The sequence below is a fragment of the Tasmannia lanceolata genome, unplaced genomic scaffold (assembly GCF_043159265.1).
Source record: "Tasmannia lanceolata isolate RefF3 unplaced genomic scaffold, GAP_Taslan_0.1 ptg000005l, whole genome shotgun sequence".
NCBI classification, from domain to species: Eukaryota; Viridiplantae; Streptophyta; class Magnoliopsida; order Canellales; family Winteraceae; genus Tasmannia; species Tasmannia lanceolata.
In genome coordinates, this window is record NW_027518682.1 from 11605540 (window position 1) to 11621903 (window position 16364).

General features: G+C 38.8%; 2 protein-coding genes across 3 annotated transcripts; one reads left to right on the forward strand and one right to left on the reverse strand.

Annotated features, from left to right (window-relative positions):
* Positions 1 to 353: 353 nt before the first annotated feature.
* LOC143877487 (uncharacterized) lies at positions 354 to 10296 on the forward strand. 2 transcript variants are annotated; one of them, XM_077379555.1, is made up of 10 exons: positions 354 to 886; positions 1133 to 1319; positions 1433 to 1566; positions 2254 to 2366; positions 2442 to 2565; positions 3084 to 3239; positions 8510 to 8669; positions 9419 to 9498; positions 9633 to 9682; positions 9778 to 10296. In XM_077379555.1, the coding sequence occupies exons 1-10, from the start codon at positions 515 to 517 to the stop codon at positions 9797 to 9799; spliced, it is 1398 nt and encodes a 465-aa protein (XP_077235670.1). In that variant the 5' UTR covers positions 354 to 514; the 3' UTR covers positions 9800 to 10296. The 2 variants fall into 2 exon arrangements, with proteins under 2 accessions (XP_077235670.1, XP_077235669.1); XM_077379554.1 differs by having other exon boundaries at positions 355 to 886; positions 8510 to 8665.
* A 1401-nt stretch (positions 10297 to 11697) lies between these two features.
* PSAO (photosystem I subunit O) lies at positions 11698 to 15048 on the reverse strand. Its single transcript, XM_077379561.1, has 4 exons — positions 14885 to 15048; positions 12433 to 12505; positions 12167 to 12346; positions 11698 to 11920 (listed from the first exon to the last, which is right to left on the reverse strand). Exons 1-4 carry the CDS (start codon positions 14967 to 14969, stop codon positions 11830 to 11832), a joined length of 429 nt encoding a protein of 142 aa, XP_077235676.1. The 5' UTR covers positions 14970 to 15048; the 3' UTR covers positions 11698 to 11829.
* Between the last annotated feature and the right edge of the window lie 1316 nt (positions 15049 to 16364).

The following is a 16364-nucleotide window of genomic DNA, read 5'->3' on the forward strand; positions in this document are numbered from 1 at the left end:
TACTAATTATCTAAAATAAAGCAAGCCTATTTTAATCCAAGGATATTAATGAAACAACCCAATAAAGTCATTTAAGGAATATGAGTGGTGATTTAAGTAATTAATTAGGTAGATTTTTCTTAATTGGGGTGGTTTCGATAGTCTTCCCAACAAAAAATAATCTACATTGATCGAAGAAAAAAAAATAAAATCTCCTAGACTCTGTCAAAAAGTGGGTTCTACCACAAAGATGGGCTTCTTCCATCAAAATCATTCAGACCGTCCATTTGATATAGACTTTTGCTTGTTGAATCTGAACCATCCATGGTGGGCCCCGTCATCTGCAAACTAATCCAAAACAAAGAGCCCAAGATTCCAATTTTCCTCAACCATCTTACCAACGAAAATACTTCACAAAGCCAAAGTCCAAACAGACTAGGAAGGAGTGATTCTCCTCTTATCTTTTAACAAGGGTGGAGAGGGATCTTCTTCTCAACCCTTTCTCAATCCCTAAGCCACAGAAACAAAGAAGAAGATGGCCTTAAAACCCATCATCTTCTACTTATTTTTCTTCTTTCTCTCTCTCATTTCTCTCACTCATTCATTCACCAGATCCCCTCATTTCTTTCCTGCTTCTCTGTCATTATCTTTTTCAACTCAAAACGAGGCGCTTTACCAGACAAGCTACTTCACCCAAACGTTGGATCACTTCAATTATCAGCCTCAGAGCTACCAGAAATTCCAACAGAGGTATCTCATAAACTACACCTATTGGGGTGGTGCAGCTAACAAATCACCCATCTTTGTTTATACTGGAAATGAGGGAGATATCGAATGGTTTGCACAGAACACAGGCTTCATGTTCGACAACGCGCCTTATTTCAAGGCCCTTTTGGTTTTTATAGAGGTAAATTCGAATCGTTTGATGTTGGGTTTTTATGGGTAGGCTGGAATTGAGCCCATGATCTCAATGTTTTGAGGACAATCCAAGTCGAGTCAACTCGAACGAGTCACTTCGGATTCGATAAAAACTCTACGATATAGTCCTATTAATGTATCCTTGGTGGAGGATATTATGTTTTGTTTGTGTTCCGTATGAGAAAAGTGGCTGCCCTTTGATTTGACTTTATGTTTTCTGTGGAATTTATTGCAGCATAGGTTTTATGGGGAGTCAATCCCTTTTGGGGGTCAAGAGGTGGCTTATAGCAATGCAAGTACCCTTGGGTATTTGAGCTCAACACAGGCTTTGGCTGATTATGCAACATTGATCATTGATTTGAAGAAGAATTTATCAGCAGAAGGCTCTCCTGTGGTGGTTTTAGGAGGTTCATATGGAGGAAGTATGACTTTCTTTCTTCACACATTGATTTTTGTTTCGATTTTTAAAATGGGGGTTTTTATTTTTTCTTTCTTGTTGTTGAGATTTGTTGAATTGAGAGAGAGACTTTTGCAGTGTTGGCTGCATGGTTCAGGTTGAAATATCCCCATGTTACCATTGGGGCCTTGGCATCATCTGCACCAATCCTCAATTTTGTGGACATTGTTTCCCCATACAGCTTCAACAACATTATCACACAAGATTTCAAGGTCGCTCTCTCTCTCTCTCTCTCTCTCTCTCTCTCTGTCTCTCTCAGAAATTAGTGGTCTGATCATGACTTTCAGTATAAGGCCATCTGCCCTAGGAATTAAATAAACTTAGGGTTTTGATTTCTAATACTTTTTTGTATAAATATTATTTTAACATTTTCTTCATGAATTGGGTTTGAAATTCACCTCAGAAGTTAATCAAATAAAAAACAGTTCTTAGTCAAGGAGGAGAATTGAATAGTCCTGCCAACTTTTATTTTCTTGTGATGACCCATTAATCACTCCGAGAATTTCTTGATATATGACCTTATTCCTTAATTAAAGGGATTCTCAAAATCACACGCTATCAACCTTTTCCTATTTAGTTAATTTGTTTATGAAGTTGGTGGATTGATGAAGAAAAAGTCTCTCTCTCTCTCCAACTAGTTTGGAACAAAGGCTTTAGTTGAGTTGATATACGTTGTCTTTTACTATTTAATCCGCTGTCAAAAGGTTATTTCATTTCCCAAAAAGCTCTCAGGAGGCAATTAAAGAAGAACAGACAGCTGGGTTTGTGCAAATATGAAAATGTGGTTGTGCTAATAACATTTCCCTAAATCAACATATAATGTTACAACGTGATTAAACTAACCTTTGTAATTCTATATCAAAATATTGATTATTTGATCAGTTGTTTCTAACTACCAGAGTGTGAGTGAAAGTTGCTACAGAACAATCAAAGGCTCGTGGAAGCAAATTGAGGATACTGCTCAGCAGCCCAATGGACTCGAAAAGCTCCGAAATTCCTTTAAAATATGCAAGTAAATAATCTAATCACAAATTCACAACAAATCACCCATTTTTTCAATGTTAATCCCTTCATGTTCTTCTTACAGGAACTACATTAGCGCCAATTCTCTAGAGAATTGGCTCTCAACTGCGTACATTTATACTGCCATGACCGACTATCCGACGCCTTCCAACTTCCTAAACCCTTTACCAGCATATCCTGTGAAACAGGTATTCATACAAGTTCTAAATGTTGGCTTTGTGTTAGGCAGTAAAAGTAATTGAACGGTTTAGATCATCCATTCATGTGGGTCCGGTACGCATACTCACCTTGTAAAAATTGGGTGATGGAAACAACTCCATATATTTGAATCTTTATGTGGTGTGAATGGATGATCTAAACCATTAATTTTTTGGGTTTAATCATAGATAGGCCATTCCCAAAAAATAAGTGCCGGTTAATGATCTTAAACTCTTTGATCTGAGGATTTTTTTAGTTACGGCGCAGTTCTAAAATGGGGGCCGCAATTCGAAGGGCTAGGATCATCTTATAGCCCCCCTTTTGGGGCACATCCTAATTTGGAAGGCGTAAAAAATGAAGGGATTTCTTGTCAAGGGCTCAGATTATAAAGAATGTTTTTCAATGAGATTAATCTCAACCCTTCACAAGAACCGTGCCCTTTATGAGAGACCTTACGAGCTCTATAAAAACTTCCCCCTTCACAAATTTTGACGCTTGTGATTGACAGATGTGTAGGGCGATCGACGATCCAACGGTGGGGAATGACACTTTGGCAAGATTGTATGGTGCAGCGAACATCTACTACAATTATACAGGGAATGCCACGTGTTTCGATCTGAACGATAATTCAGATCCGCACGGGTTGGGGGAATGGACATGGCAGGTGGGCCCCTTTATCGCTGTTTTTTTTTGTCGTTTTCTCAAGTCGGACAAAACCAAAAGAATGGGCTTGTGAGTGATGTTTTGAAACTGATCTTAGCTTTTAAAAAAAAAATAATGATATGGTAACAGATTTGGGGACCAAGAGTGGAACCGAACAAATAGCTTCTTAACAAGTCATTCCCTTGATTTTAGGCTGTTTCCATAAAATGGCAAAACTACCCTCCCGGGGATTTGCTAGGTCATACACTCGGTTCCACTCACGGTCTCCATAAAGCATTAGTGACGTCTTACAGAAGCAAGAGCACGTGGGTCACGTGTACGTGTTTTGTATTTTTCTTAAATTGGGAAGTCGAGATCGAGACTCCAAAGAAGTTTCACTTTTCCTCAAAGCCACACGCAACTTGATATTTTAACCTGGTGGGCTCCACCAAGGATTTGGCCCACACACATGATTTTGACAGTAATAGAATATTTGACCGCACCTTGGAGATGTCATAGCCCAAAGTCAATAAAATCAGTCTCGGAGAGCCCTCTCTAGTGCATTTATGAGTTATGACTAAAATGCCGAGCTCACTTACGAGAGCTTGTAACCCATGTGGGGGCTTTAAGGTGGTGTGGACCATTTGTTCCGGCTCTGCTGGGTTGGGTTCAAGGTGCATAGTCCTGGCTCGCCCGTTTCAAGCTGGGTAGTTGAGTTATGTGACCCAAGCGAAGGCTTAGGTTACTTGATTCTTAGAGAGGAGGGCAATGCGATAGGCTGGTTTCACAGAGCAGCGAACACTTCCTGCTCTCAGCGGTGAAAGGAAAATGAGTTTGCATGCCTTGGTCCAGCACGCTCTCAGGGCTGAACTCAATTGAACCACCACTTTACAAAAAATTGCCCATAAAAAAAAAAACTTAAATGTTACTCTTTTAAGTTACAAGGAGCTGTCATCAATTCCCTAAAATCTACACATCCCTTTCGCCCCCATGGAAATACAATAGTCTATACAGTAGGGTTTGTTTAATGATTTTGCCAACCGCGAATCCTGAATTAAGTGAAATATCATTGATTTACAGCTAAGTCCTAAGATTAGACTATATATTATTCACTCTTGAAAGAAGACGACGGTCTTTACATATTAGTCTATCTATGGTGATTATTTATATATGTACGTATTTTTTTTTTATGGGCAAGTTGGATTTAGGCAGATCCTGACCGGATTTATTATAATGGAATAGAATTAATTACAATCTTTTGAAAACTGCCCTCGAGCATTCACTAAGAATATTGAGAGGAGGAGACTATCGAGAATAGACTTAACTCTCAAGAAGATAAATGTAGTCCTCCTTAGGAAGGTTACAATAGGAGACCGTTTTGCCCGTCAGACTTTGAATCACACCACCTCAGGCAGTGCACAATAACAGTGACGATCCAACTCAACCTTGGGGACCAATATACACACAAGCAGGCCCAAAGTGGTTCGGTTCTAGGGGATCACAATCTCATAAAGCTTTAGGTGGTTTACATTAGGGGTGGACATGGTTCCGGTTCGAACTGGGGAACCAAACCGAACCGGCACATTTGGTTCGGTTCGGTTTGGTTCCAGCTGTACATGGTTCGGTTCCGGTTCAGAAAATTTGGAACCGGTGGAAATTCGGTTTGGGTCTGGGTTTGGGATCCCAGAACCGAGAACCGACCCTACTTACTTACTTTGGCATTTGATAAAATCACCCCTCCCCCATTTAATTCACCCCTCTTTAACGTGTTCCTTTGCCTTTAAAATTTTAATGGATATTAGGAATTGCCCAAATTTGTAGTTCATATATAATTTTTGCATTGCCCAAATTTGTGCCAGATTATCCCAAATTTGTGCCTGTTTGTAGTTCATATATAATTTTTGCATTGCCCAAATGTGTGCCTGATTATCTCAAATTTGTGTTTGTTTGTGTTGGTAGTTCATATATAAACATGACTGAACCGAACCGAATAGATTATAAACACGATTAGGCAAAAAATCTACATTTGGTGAAGGTTGGGTAAATCCAGGACCGAACAAATTATATATGATTCGGGTTCGGTTCGATTCCAAACTTATATGGTTCGGTTCTGATTCCAATTTTAGGAAACATATTATATATGATTCGGTTTTGGGTATGCCCCAAAACCAAACCGAACCGAACCGAACCATGTCCACCCCTAGTTTACTTGAGTGGCTATTGTTAGAATATACGAGATCTTACATCTCCGACCTTCGGATCATCCAGTTACTTGATTAGGCAGCTATGTTAGTTTAAGATTATCTTTTCCTTACCTTTATCTTTCCTTTGTTATCCCTTAAGTGTTGTATATAAGCGCCATTAGGTTCATTGCTAATTATCTAGAGAGGTATGCTAAACTTAGTGGCGCCCTTGCAAAAATGAGGGTGAAAGGGTGCCCCAATTGGCTGAATGTGACCATTGTGCATTTATTATGGTTGGAAGTCAAAGAGCATTAAATGCACAAGGCTGACATTCAGCCAATACGGGTGCCCTTTTACCCCATTTTTGCAAGGGCTCCCCTCAGTTTAGCATTCTTCTTATCTAGATTAGTGAAATTCCATTTCATAACATAGTATCAGAGCATGTCGATCACGCCCTGATCACATGTACATGTCTTGGTCTTGGTAAAGCTTTCATTCTCCTTGGGAATTTATTTTCAACTCTCTCTCTCTCTCTCTCTCTCTCTCTCTCTCTCTCTCTCTCTCTCTCTCTCGTGCCTATCTTGTTGCCATCACCTCGGCCACCATTACCAGCCCACCATGCTGCCAGGATTTGCTTGTGTTCCTTCACAGAATAAACTTTTCTATTCCATTGTAAAATCTTTTTTTTTTTTCTCTTCCCTTCTCTAGATCGATCTCCGAACCTTAAATCAAATCAAAGTGTTTGCTCACTCCTATGCTCCATAGCTTGACCATGCAGACCTTCGACAGCTAGGGAATAATGTCAGCTTCTTGGAGTTTAATTTGCAGGTCCGGCCCACATTTCAAGCTCCCTAAGTAAATTCTGATCATTGATTACTCCCCAATTGGCCTTTGCATGGCTTTCACCTGCTATTCTTGCTCTTCAAGCGAACTTCATGTACTTCAAGCTTGATTCCCATCTGATGAGAGAATCTAAGAAAGTGACCGAGACCATCTCATCAGGGAAGGTAAAAGATTGGAAGGGTTCTTTGATAGAGACTCAAATATGAATGATGGGTCCTCTACTAGAGATAAAAGTGCAGCTAATAATCATTCCCTATAGCGGGGAGAATTTCATGTTTAGCATCTACGCTCTTCATGGGTCTGTTATACCACCCAAAGCACCCAGATATAGCCCTATGTTAGGCATCATAATTGATTGGTGACCTCAAAGTGATATAGCGGGCCTACAAGGCCACACGGATATCTCATGTTTAATGATACAATATCCTTTGCCAGTGGACTAACCTCGAGACTTCCTCAAGTAATCCCACTTAATTAGGTCATGTTCCATGTGCAAACTTATTTTGTCACTCGCAATCTACTTTAGAGTCTCACTCCAATGACTGAGGTAGGTCACCGTACCATGGAGATAGCATAATAAGTGACCCTTGTAATAGTATTGAGTTCCCAATATCATCCCTAATTGTGAACCTTTTTAGGTTTTCGAGGAATTAGAAGTCCATATCTCCTATCTAGGACCTAGAAGTTTTTTGGCATGGAATTCCTACATTGCTGTCTGAGGAACTTTAATGAATATATCTCATGTCTCATTGAAAATCACACATCACTTATAAATCTCTAAAAAACTCCCAACTGCACTTAAAGCCAGTCATACATGCATTTTACTCCAATATGGCTGTCACTCAAACACCTTGTAGATTAAGGCTTGGTCAAGGAGTCTACCATGTTAGCAACCTTAGTGATGGCAAAGTCCCCTCTGTCAATGATCTCATGGATGGCATGACACTTTTGAAAGATTTGGATCATATGACACTTTTGAAAGAATTGCTTTACTCTCTAATGAGACTTATGCTGCTATGCTTGCTCTCTCGCTCCATAGTTGTTGTAGAACAACGTAATGGGTGACTATATGATGAGGATCGTAGGCGCATGGGGCCAAGAAGTGGCATATTGCCAATAAGACTTTCAGTGATTTTATTCATTGTTATTTAGATTTAGGGATTTTATTTTCATGTTATTTTATTTCCCTGTTATTTCACTTGCCTATATACGAAGGCATTATGTATTGGACAATTTAGTTTTTAGAATAATATTGAGTGAAATTTCTCCCTTGAGATTTCTCTTTCCTTTCCTTTCCTTTCCTTTCCTTTTCCCTTCTTCCTTCTTCTCCCGTTCTCTTCTTCCTTTCCCTCCCCCTTTTTCGATCCCTTTCTTTCTTCTCTAGGCCTGCACCACTATAGAAGGTACCTCCTCAAATGTGCAGCCACAATATCTTTTTGGCAGCTTCCAATGCAGCTATGCATTTTGTCTCTGTTGTAAAATTCACGGTAGTGTCTTGCCTACAACTCCTTCAACTGACTGCTCCTTCCAACAAAAGACGACCTCAAGTCATCGATGTCATACTTAAGGTTTGGCTTAAAACACTCTAAAAAAGTCAGGTCTACACCTCTACAGAGCAAGAAGTAATGCTTAGTTCAACTGATGTACTTATGGATGCGCTTCATAGGTGTCCAAAGCTCTATACGAGGGTCAAATTGACTTCTGCTTACAACGTTCACGTCCTAACAGATATCCTGTCTGGTACATAGCATAACATACATCAAGCTCCCCACAACTAAAGCATAGGTGTGCCACTTCATCATCTCCCTTTCTACCCATGTCTTGGGAGACATCATTTGAAGTTGGCTAATTACATGCCTTAAGGAGATGAACCCTTTTTAGGAATTCTTTATGCCATAGTTTTCTTGTACCTTACCAATATAACTAGGGTGTGATAGTCCAAGCATCAAATTCTTCGTGTCTTGATACAACTTGAGACCAATGAGCAATTTATCAACAACTCCAATGAGTAAGATATCGTCAACTTAAAGACCTACGGGTGAAGATATCATTTCTTTTATGTCTAAATATTTAAAATCTGCCTAAACTGTCCAATTCAAGCATTTGCTAAATGCTTTTTTGTCCATTGATACCATTATGGCACAGGGTTTGATTCCTTTTATAGTGGAGTCATTCAGCAAAAGCTAACTTTAACTAGAAGGAGAACATGCTTTAGTAGATTATTAGCCTGACTAATGAAAATTAGTATATTTTTTAATTCATGCAGGCTTGTACAGAGATGATTTTGCCAACCGATGGGAACAACAATGACAGTATATTTCCTGCTTCCAAGTACAATTACAGTAACAGAGCAACTTTCTGCGAATATTCCTTTGGCATTACACCAAGACCAAACTGGGCTACAACAGAATTTGGGGGGCATGTGGGTATCATCACAACCTAAAATCTGAAAGATTTTCCCAACTAGGTTTCAAATACTTTACTATTCAGAATATGACATGTTGCACACCAAAGTGAAGTATTTTCAAATGTCATGTGGCAATAACAATCCATGTTGGTTAGGCCTTGTTCATTTAAGATTATGTCAACCGATTGTGAGTGCCGAACCTATTATTAAATGCAAAATTGTGTTTAAATTTGAGTCCAATAATCGGTTTATAATTCACAATCGGTTTTCATAATCTAAAACGAACAGGGCCTTAATGTGCATTGGATGTTGTTCAAGACGCTCATCTGGTGGGTATGGTTCTAGATGGTCACAGCCCAAAAGAAACACGGGTTGGACAATCCTAACGATCTGATCTAAGGAAATTTGAGGGCCGAAAAATGAACAATTGAGAAAAGATATGGAAAATGGCCTAAATTCAAGAGGTCAAAGTCTACTGATCATACGGTTAAAATCACACACACAACGAATTTGTGTATTTTTTTGGCTATGGCCCATTGAGGATAGTTCCCACTAGATGGAGGGTCCACAACTCGTACATCTGTGACATGGGCATAGCGTACGAGTCACTGATTCGAAGTGTAACTTAAAAAGTGCTTCACACAGTATACTTTCCTATATTTGTATTTGCATCTTATTCTTTGAAATCAATTTATTAAAGTACATGTTTTATACAGTTCTTTAGGACATGTTTAAGCTTTTCTTATATAAAAGTCTTCACTTTGGCAGGATATCAGTATTGTATTGAAACGATTTGGGAGCAACATTATTTTTTTCAATGGACTAAGGGACCCTTGGAGTGGAGGAGGGTAATTACATGAAGCTCTCATCTCCTGCATTTTCTTTTCTCTAAGAGCACTAATATTTGAGTATCTTTTTTGTCTGAAGGTTTCTTTGATGATTTAATTTACCCCCATATGATAATCTAATCCCGCTTTAACAGGGTACTGAAGAGTATATCGAAGAGCATTGTTGCCATAGTTGCACCACAAGGTTTACAAATGAACCTCACTCTCTCTCACACACAAATTTTTTGTTTAGCCAATATATTGATTTAAGTGCAAATACCTTTACTTGTTTTGTGACAGGGGCACACCACGTAGACCTTAGATTCTCAACTAAAGAAGATCCAGAGTGGCTTCAAAATATAAGGAGGAAAGAGATCTTGATCATAACAAAGTGGCTGAAACAATATTACAAAGACATAGACCATCCCACCATGTAGCTTCAATTCTCTCCAGAAATCACAAACAAAACCAAAGAAGGAAGATCACATGTTCTTCCTTAAATAAAAACCTTGAATCCTAACAAAAATATTGCATTCAATAGAAAAGAAGTGAATTCATTTTGGGTTACAATGATATACAAGTCAGAAGTGAAAAAATTATGAAATTTTTGGTATTGAAAAAGGTCCATTGTCTCTTTACTTTCTTTTTCCCAATGTATTTTGAACATCTATTACAGAACTGTAAAATGTAGAAAAGAGTGTCACTATTAAAACAAGTGGGTGCGGACATCATTTTCCAGTGAACGGTTACAAATTTGCAATCTAGTGATTGTAGTTTGTAGTACTCATTATTTATAAAGTTGTGATCTAAATTGGCGAAGAGCTTTCTATGTAAATGGTAAAAATAAGGCAGTAAAGTTGCAAAGCTTAAGTGGGATTAGAAATTTGTAATCCAATGAGCAAATAATAGCAATTATATTCGCACGAGTTCATAATCTACTAGGTAGAAGGGTGTGTTGGGTGTTGAAGTATAAATGATTAAATAATACAAACTCTAACAGCCTATGCTTTTTGAATTATTGTTTGTTTCACATGGCACCATAGTTACTACCTCACCATGTAGAAGAATAAAAGCACAAGCTATCGAGCACTAAGAAAACACAGCATATGTAGGCAAACTGAAGCAAATGGAATCCCATGTAGAAGAGCCAAAGAGACAACACCCCAAAGAGTCAAGGAAATAAATTATCGACTTTAGAAACTCTGAAGGAAGGGCCATGCCACATTGAAGGAGTGTCCGGAATATGAACCTATGAAATGCCAAGCAGGGGCAGAGGCACATATAGCATAAGGGGGGCCATGGCCCCCCCAATACAGTACTGATTCCTTGGCTAAAAAATTAGTGGCATAGCTATTTTAGTGGTCATGCCCCCCCCGCCCCCCATGACCAATGCAGGCAAGTGTATATTAGTCTGCCCCCCCCCCCCCCCCCCCCCCAAGTGTAAATTCCTGGCTCCGCCCCTGATGCCAAGGAGGAGACATCCATATAGGGGAAATCCAGAATTCGGGAAAAACACCTACTCATCTGGAGTCCAATCTATCCAATCCTCCACCCACCGACATCAAAGAAGGATCTTGACAAATAGTTCAAGGGAAAAAAGGAAAATTCCCCACCCTCTTCTTCCTCACATCGCCGACAAACACTGGCTCAGAAGTAGATATCAAACCTCAAACGGAGGACAAACCAATGAGAACAAACAACCAAATATTGAGGAAGAGCCAGAGAAAATCAGAATGTTGAGTCAGAAGATGATAAACCTCTTGGAATAGGAGATATCACGCATTATAATCATTCATAAAGGATAGCAGGAATTTGACCTTGATGAGCTCGATACCTGTTTCTTCGCCATTGATTTGCTCATAGGTCTCTAGTATTTTTTAATCACTCAAGTCCTTTGTTTTTCCCTACCTAATGTGTCTCAAGGATAGGGATGCTGGTTTTCATGCTTAAATGTATCATCTTTCTTTTTCATTTAATAAATTGGTAGGGGTCGCCGCCAAATCCCAGCTTAGCTACCAAAAAAACAGAGTTACTGCCTCATGGGGTTCAAAACCCAGCAACTCCTTGACGTTAAATATCCACATGTATGGCCAACCCAAAAGAGGGGTATGATCAACCCTAAAAAGAGGGGCCACACATGATGTGAGGGGCGAAGTATAAATGATTAAACAACACCAACTCTAACAGCTTTACCTTTTGGAATAATTGGTTGTCTGAGAATAGGAAGAAAAGTAGAAATACACTTTAAGGGGAGAGCGTTTCGAGAAGAGTATTTTGAGCACATCCATAGAAAATATTACACAGCAAGAAAAGAGCTACAGAAGAAGAGTTACATATACATGGAGAGAAATTTCAAAAATATCCATCACCTCTTCCCTTGAAACCAATCTGCCCAAAAGTCAGGCAAACGAACAGCCCTAAGTGCCATGTTATCAACCACAACCTAACACCCAAAACCAAGATTCAATAGCAATAATTTGGGTCATTAGCAAATGGATACAAAAGTATAATGATCTTGATCATTAAATGCAACTCTAGGCCCTCCCATGTGACATTTGTATGATCCTGGCCGTTCATTTGTGTGATTCTTACAAAATGAGTTCCAATCACATTCTTATGTCACATGGGTAGGTCTGATCAGAGGGTGTATGTAAGTACATCTCATAATTAAAGTTGATTATACACTAACCAGAATTGAGATCCGAGAGCAGGGCCAGTGGGCCAATGAGCGAGCTCCGTTCCGATGCTCTGAAAGAAAAGACCGGTCAGACTGTTGCCATTGATAGCCGGAATGCTCGAAGGCGCGAGCCAAGCGATCAAACCAAAACCGATCACGTTAAAGTCCTTACGAAGCCAATCTCTCTCGAAGCTTAGAAAGAAGAGAAATATAAAATACTAGTCAGAGAAGAAATAGATGCAATTAACTTAGTTAAGAAGGGTCTTGGGGATAATTACCAGGTAAACCTCCCACCCGAAGCTAGATATGGCTTTAGAGGGTTTCTCATATGTACAGGGGATCTTATAAAAGCTGATATCATAGAGAGAAATTAAATTAGAGATTATAATTCGTTTGCTTTATATATTATAATAAAATTGCACGGAGCTCGCCCATTGGCGAAAAATACAAGTTTCTAGTTTAAATTTATGAGATAAAATAGTAATAGCTGTGAAGATATTTGCATTTTAAAGTTATTTAATAGATATTGAGAAGTTTGCAAGTATAAGATATTTATAAGAGTTTACATTTATATGGTATTCAATATCTAAAGGAAACTTTACAATTGTGAGGATTTAAATAACCCTAAGAGCCAGCCATCTTTTCTCATTATTTTTAAATTGGATAATATATGTAGGGGAATGATACCTCCCCCCACCCCCCCACCCCCTCGCCCTCCCCCTCCCCCTCCCCTCGCCTCTCACACATTATTTGTTAAGTTTTAAAGGCAAAGAAAAACGCTAAAGGGGTGAGTTTATCCTCAAGCAGTGAGCCAGTCTCACTGAAACCATTAAAGAAGGAGGGGGGGGGGGGGGGATGCTGCAATATCATTTCCCTATATCTCTAATAGCCATGAAGAAGACTACTTTCATAAGAGATATAATTTTTATATAATACTTTTTATAGGACATTTAATAGCTTAGTGAAATTTACATTCATAAGGATTTATGTGACCTTCCGCCACATATAGACAGGGGCGGAGGCACATATGAGCGCCCCCCCCCAACAAAAGACTTGCAAAATCCCTTTTATGCTACATGGCTGTACATGCATTCTAGTTGGTTTAGTGGCCATGGACCCCCCAATTAATGACCAATCAAGGCAAGTGTAAATTAGTCTGGCAAACCCCAAGTGTAAATTCCTAGCTCCGCCCCTGCATATAGGCATAGCTATTTAATAGCTAAGGGTATATTTACTTACATTTAAAAGGTTTTGAATGGCCTTGAGGCCACCCAGGTTTTCACATTATAGATAGATATAAGGTAATTAATAGCTTATGAAAATTTGCACTCATAAGATTATCACTGACCTTGGGGCCTCGCAAGTTTTCCCATTATATGTTGTATAGATTTACTATATAAGGCATAGAGACATTTTGATTATAAGATATTTATCAACTATACATAAATTTAACTTTATAAGTTATTTAATGCTAAAAAAACTTTATATTTATAAGGTTTTAAATAATATCCAGGGCCACCCAGGCTGTTCCGGAGTTTATATTTGGTTTTTGTGTGGACATGTACATATTTTTTTAAAATTCAATGGGCCTGTATTCGCCCTTTGTGTTTTTACTTGGTACAGACCCCCTCTATTGTATTTATGACAACTCTTTTACACCAGAGGGGGCTGTCACAAGTAAAAAAAAAGGCTGAATATATCATTTTCCATCATATCATTCATTTGTTGGGCTCCAACATAAATAGGCCAAGCCATAAAAATTTTCTCCTTAGGATGATCCTAACCCTACAATATGTAGAGAGACGACACATTATAGAAACATCTACAGAGCGTAGGGCTAGGATCACCCTAAGGGATGATTTCTGTAACGTCCTTATTACAATGAGGCCCAACAAATGAATGGTTTGGATCATGACACATAATAGAAACCTCTACACAAAGTAGGGTTATGATAATTCTAAATATGATTTTTTTGGGCATGGCCTATTTACGTTGTGACCGAACAAATGAATGGTTTGGAATCGATTATGACATTATAGAAGGTAGAGTCAGAAAATCATATACCATATACATTAAGGAGGTGATTTTTTCTGGGCATGGCATATTTACGTTGAGGCCCGACAAATGAATGGTTTGGATAATCGAATTATGTGGACACGCTGCGCTATTTATTTTTTTTATAACTATAGATATATAAGGATATAGGCTAAGATGATTGTATTGGTTAATTTGGTGAACAAAAGCAGCCAATGACAAACTTGTTTGTAAGCACATGGGTGGATCCAATTCACTTGGCTTAGAGACGTCTTAAAAGGCTGTCAATTTGATCAACAATTTATCAAGGGCTAGGATCATCTGATGAGGTTGTGAGAAGGTTCAATGAGCTTATGAGCTTGAAGATTCACAGACCCAGTCAATATACATGCAGCGGTGTATCTAACACCATGATAGGTTTATCCTTGCCCCTTGATCCATCTATCATCGTTTAACATTCCTCTAAGAAAGGCTAAACCATTGATTTTTCGTAGCCCTTTATCTTAGGAATGGGCATGTCGCCATGTGGGTCACACCTCATGAAATTCTACATGAATAACGGTTTAGAATGTTGATCATTATGATTGAAAGGGGTGGATTGAGAAATCAGGTAATCTCTTCCTAATAGTATAATAATATTGGGAAAATAACATGGTACTGGCTAAAAAAATGAAATTAAGTTAAGAGTAGACGCACCAGATGTGAGAGAAGGGGTTTTGGAAGGTCGAGAAAGAGGGGAAGATCCTAAGCCAGCTGCAACGGTTGTCGCCATGGTTGCCATTCTCTTCACCTTGAGTGGTTCTCAGATGCTGAAGAGAGAGGGTTCTTTAGTTGTTTGGAGTTAGGTGTTTGTGATGGAGAATTTGTTGCATGGATTACATGGATCGAATGTTGCGAATTGGACCTATTAAATATTGCCATGTAGACAGATATGGATAAGGAATCTTGCCCCTTGTTTTTTACAAGGTAGCTTTCTTCTTCTCCTTCTAAATTTGTATAGGCTGTTCATTTTGGATTTTGAGAATTTATTTTTGTCAAAAAACTACTAGAATTTGCCTTTAATTTATAAGATCTATAATCAATTTTGGACTCAAAATCCAAAACAAACTAAGGCCCTGTTTAATTTATTTTGAAGGAAAACACTTTGAAAAAGGGATTCTGTTTGGAAAATAAAAACGGGACTGACATCACCGGTGATTTGACCTTTTTCAAGGTGTATTTGTTGCTTTTATGGGGATTTGAGGCCCCTTACTTAGTGGACGTGGCTCTAATGGTTGACGCCCTTTTTATTCACAAAAGGGGATCCCATTTTCCTAGCCAATCTCTAATTTGAAATATGAAAATCGATTAGGAGTCCATAACTGATTACTGGACTCAAAACTAAATGTGTTCTCAAAATCAAAAGCAAACAGAGTTAGTGTAGGGGTATCAATCGGACCCAAACGGTTCATCTGATGGACAATTCCAAATTTGACCTTAAATTGACAAGTTCCAGACACAAGTTCCAGACACATTTAGGTCCAAGGGCACATTTTGGATACATGTCATAGGATACAAAAATTTTTCCTTTCTGATCTAGATAACTAACAAAAGCCCATGGGATCATCCTTGATGAAGGCAAAAATGACAATCCATTAACAGGCCACACAGCAAGGATACCTAGTTAATTCCACTAAATGAGTGGGAGCCCTAGAGAAATCAGACCCAATTGAATGGCGCCACCCTCGTGGGGTAATAAGGTAATTGCACCGGGTGGAAATTACCAACAGCCCCGACATGGCCAGACGCTATACATAGCAGGTAAAGGCTCAAAGGTACATAACACAAATCTCGAAATTTATTATTCTTACTGATTTTTCCTTCTCTGTTGCTGGTCACTGACTTAAGCATCGGAGGGCCTTCTCGGAGAACCATCTCCGGGATAGTCTTTTAAATGTTTCTCGTGCACGCAGGCCGAAGTCCGCTTTCTTTGTATCCAGCTTAGCTACATCCAGATTTTGGCCACAACGGTCCTTAATCCGAATTTATTGTATTATTTTACATAATTTACCTCCAATTTTTTTTTTAACTTTAAGAATTAATTGAAGGGTTTTTAGCAAAAGTAAGACATGTATTTTTTTGGATTTGGATAAGAAGGCTTTCTAAAGGATTCGTTAGCCGGATCCCAACTAGTTTG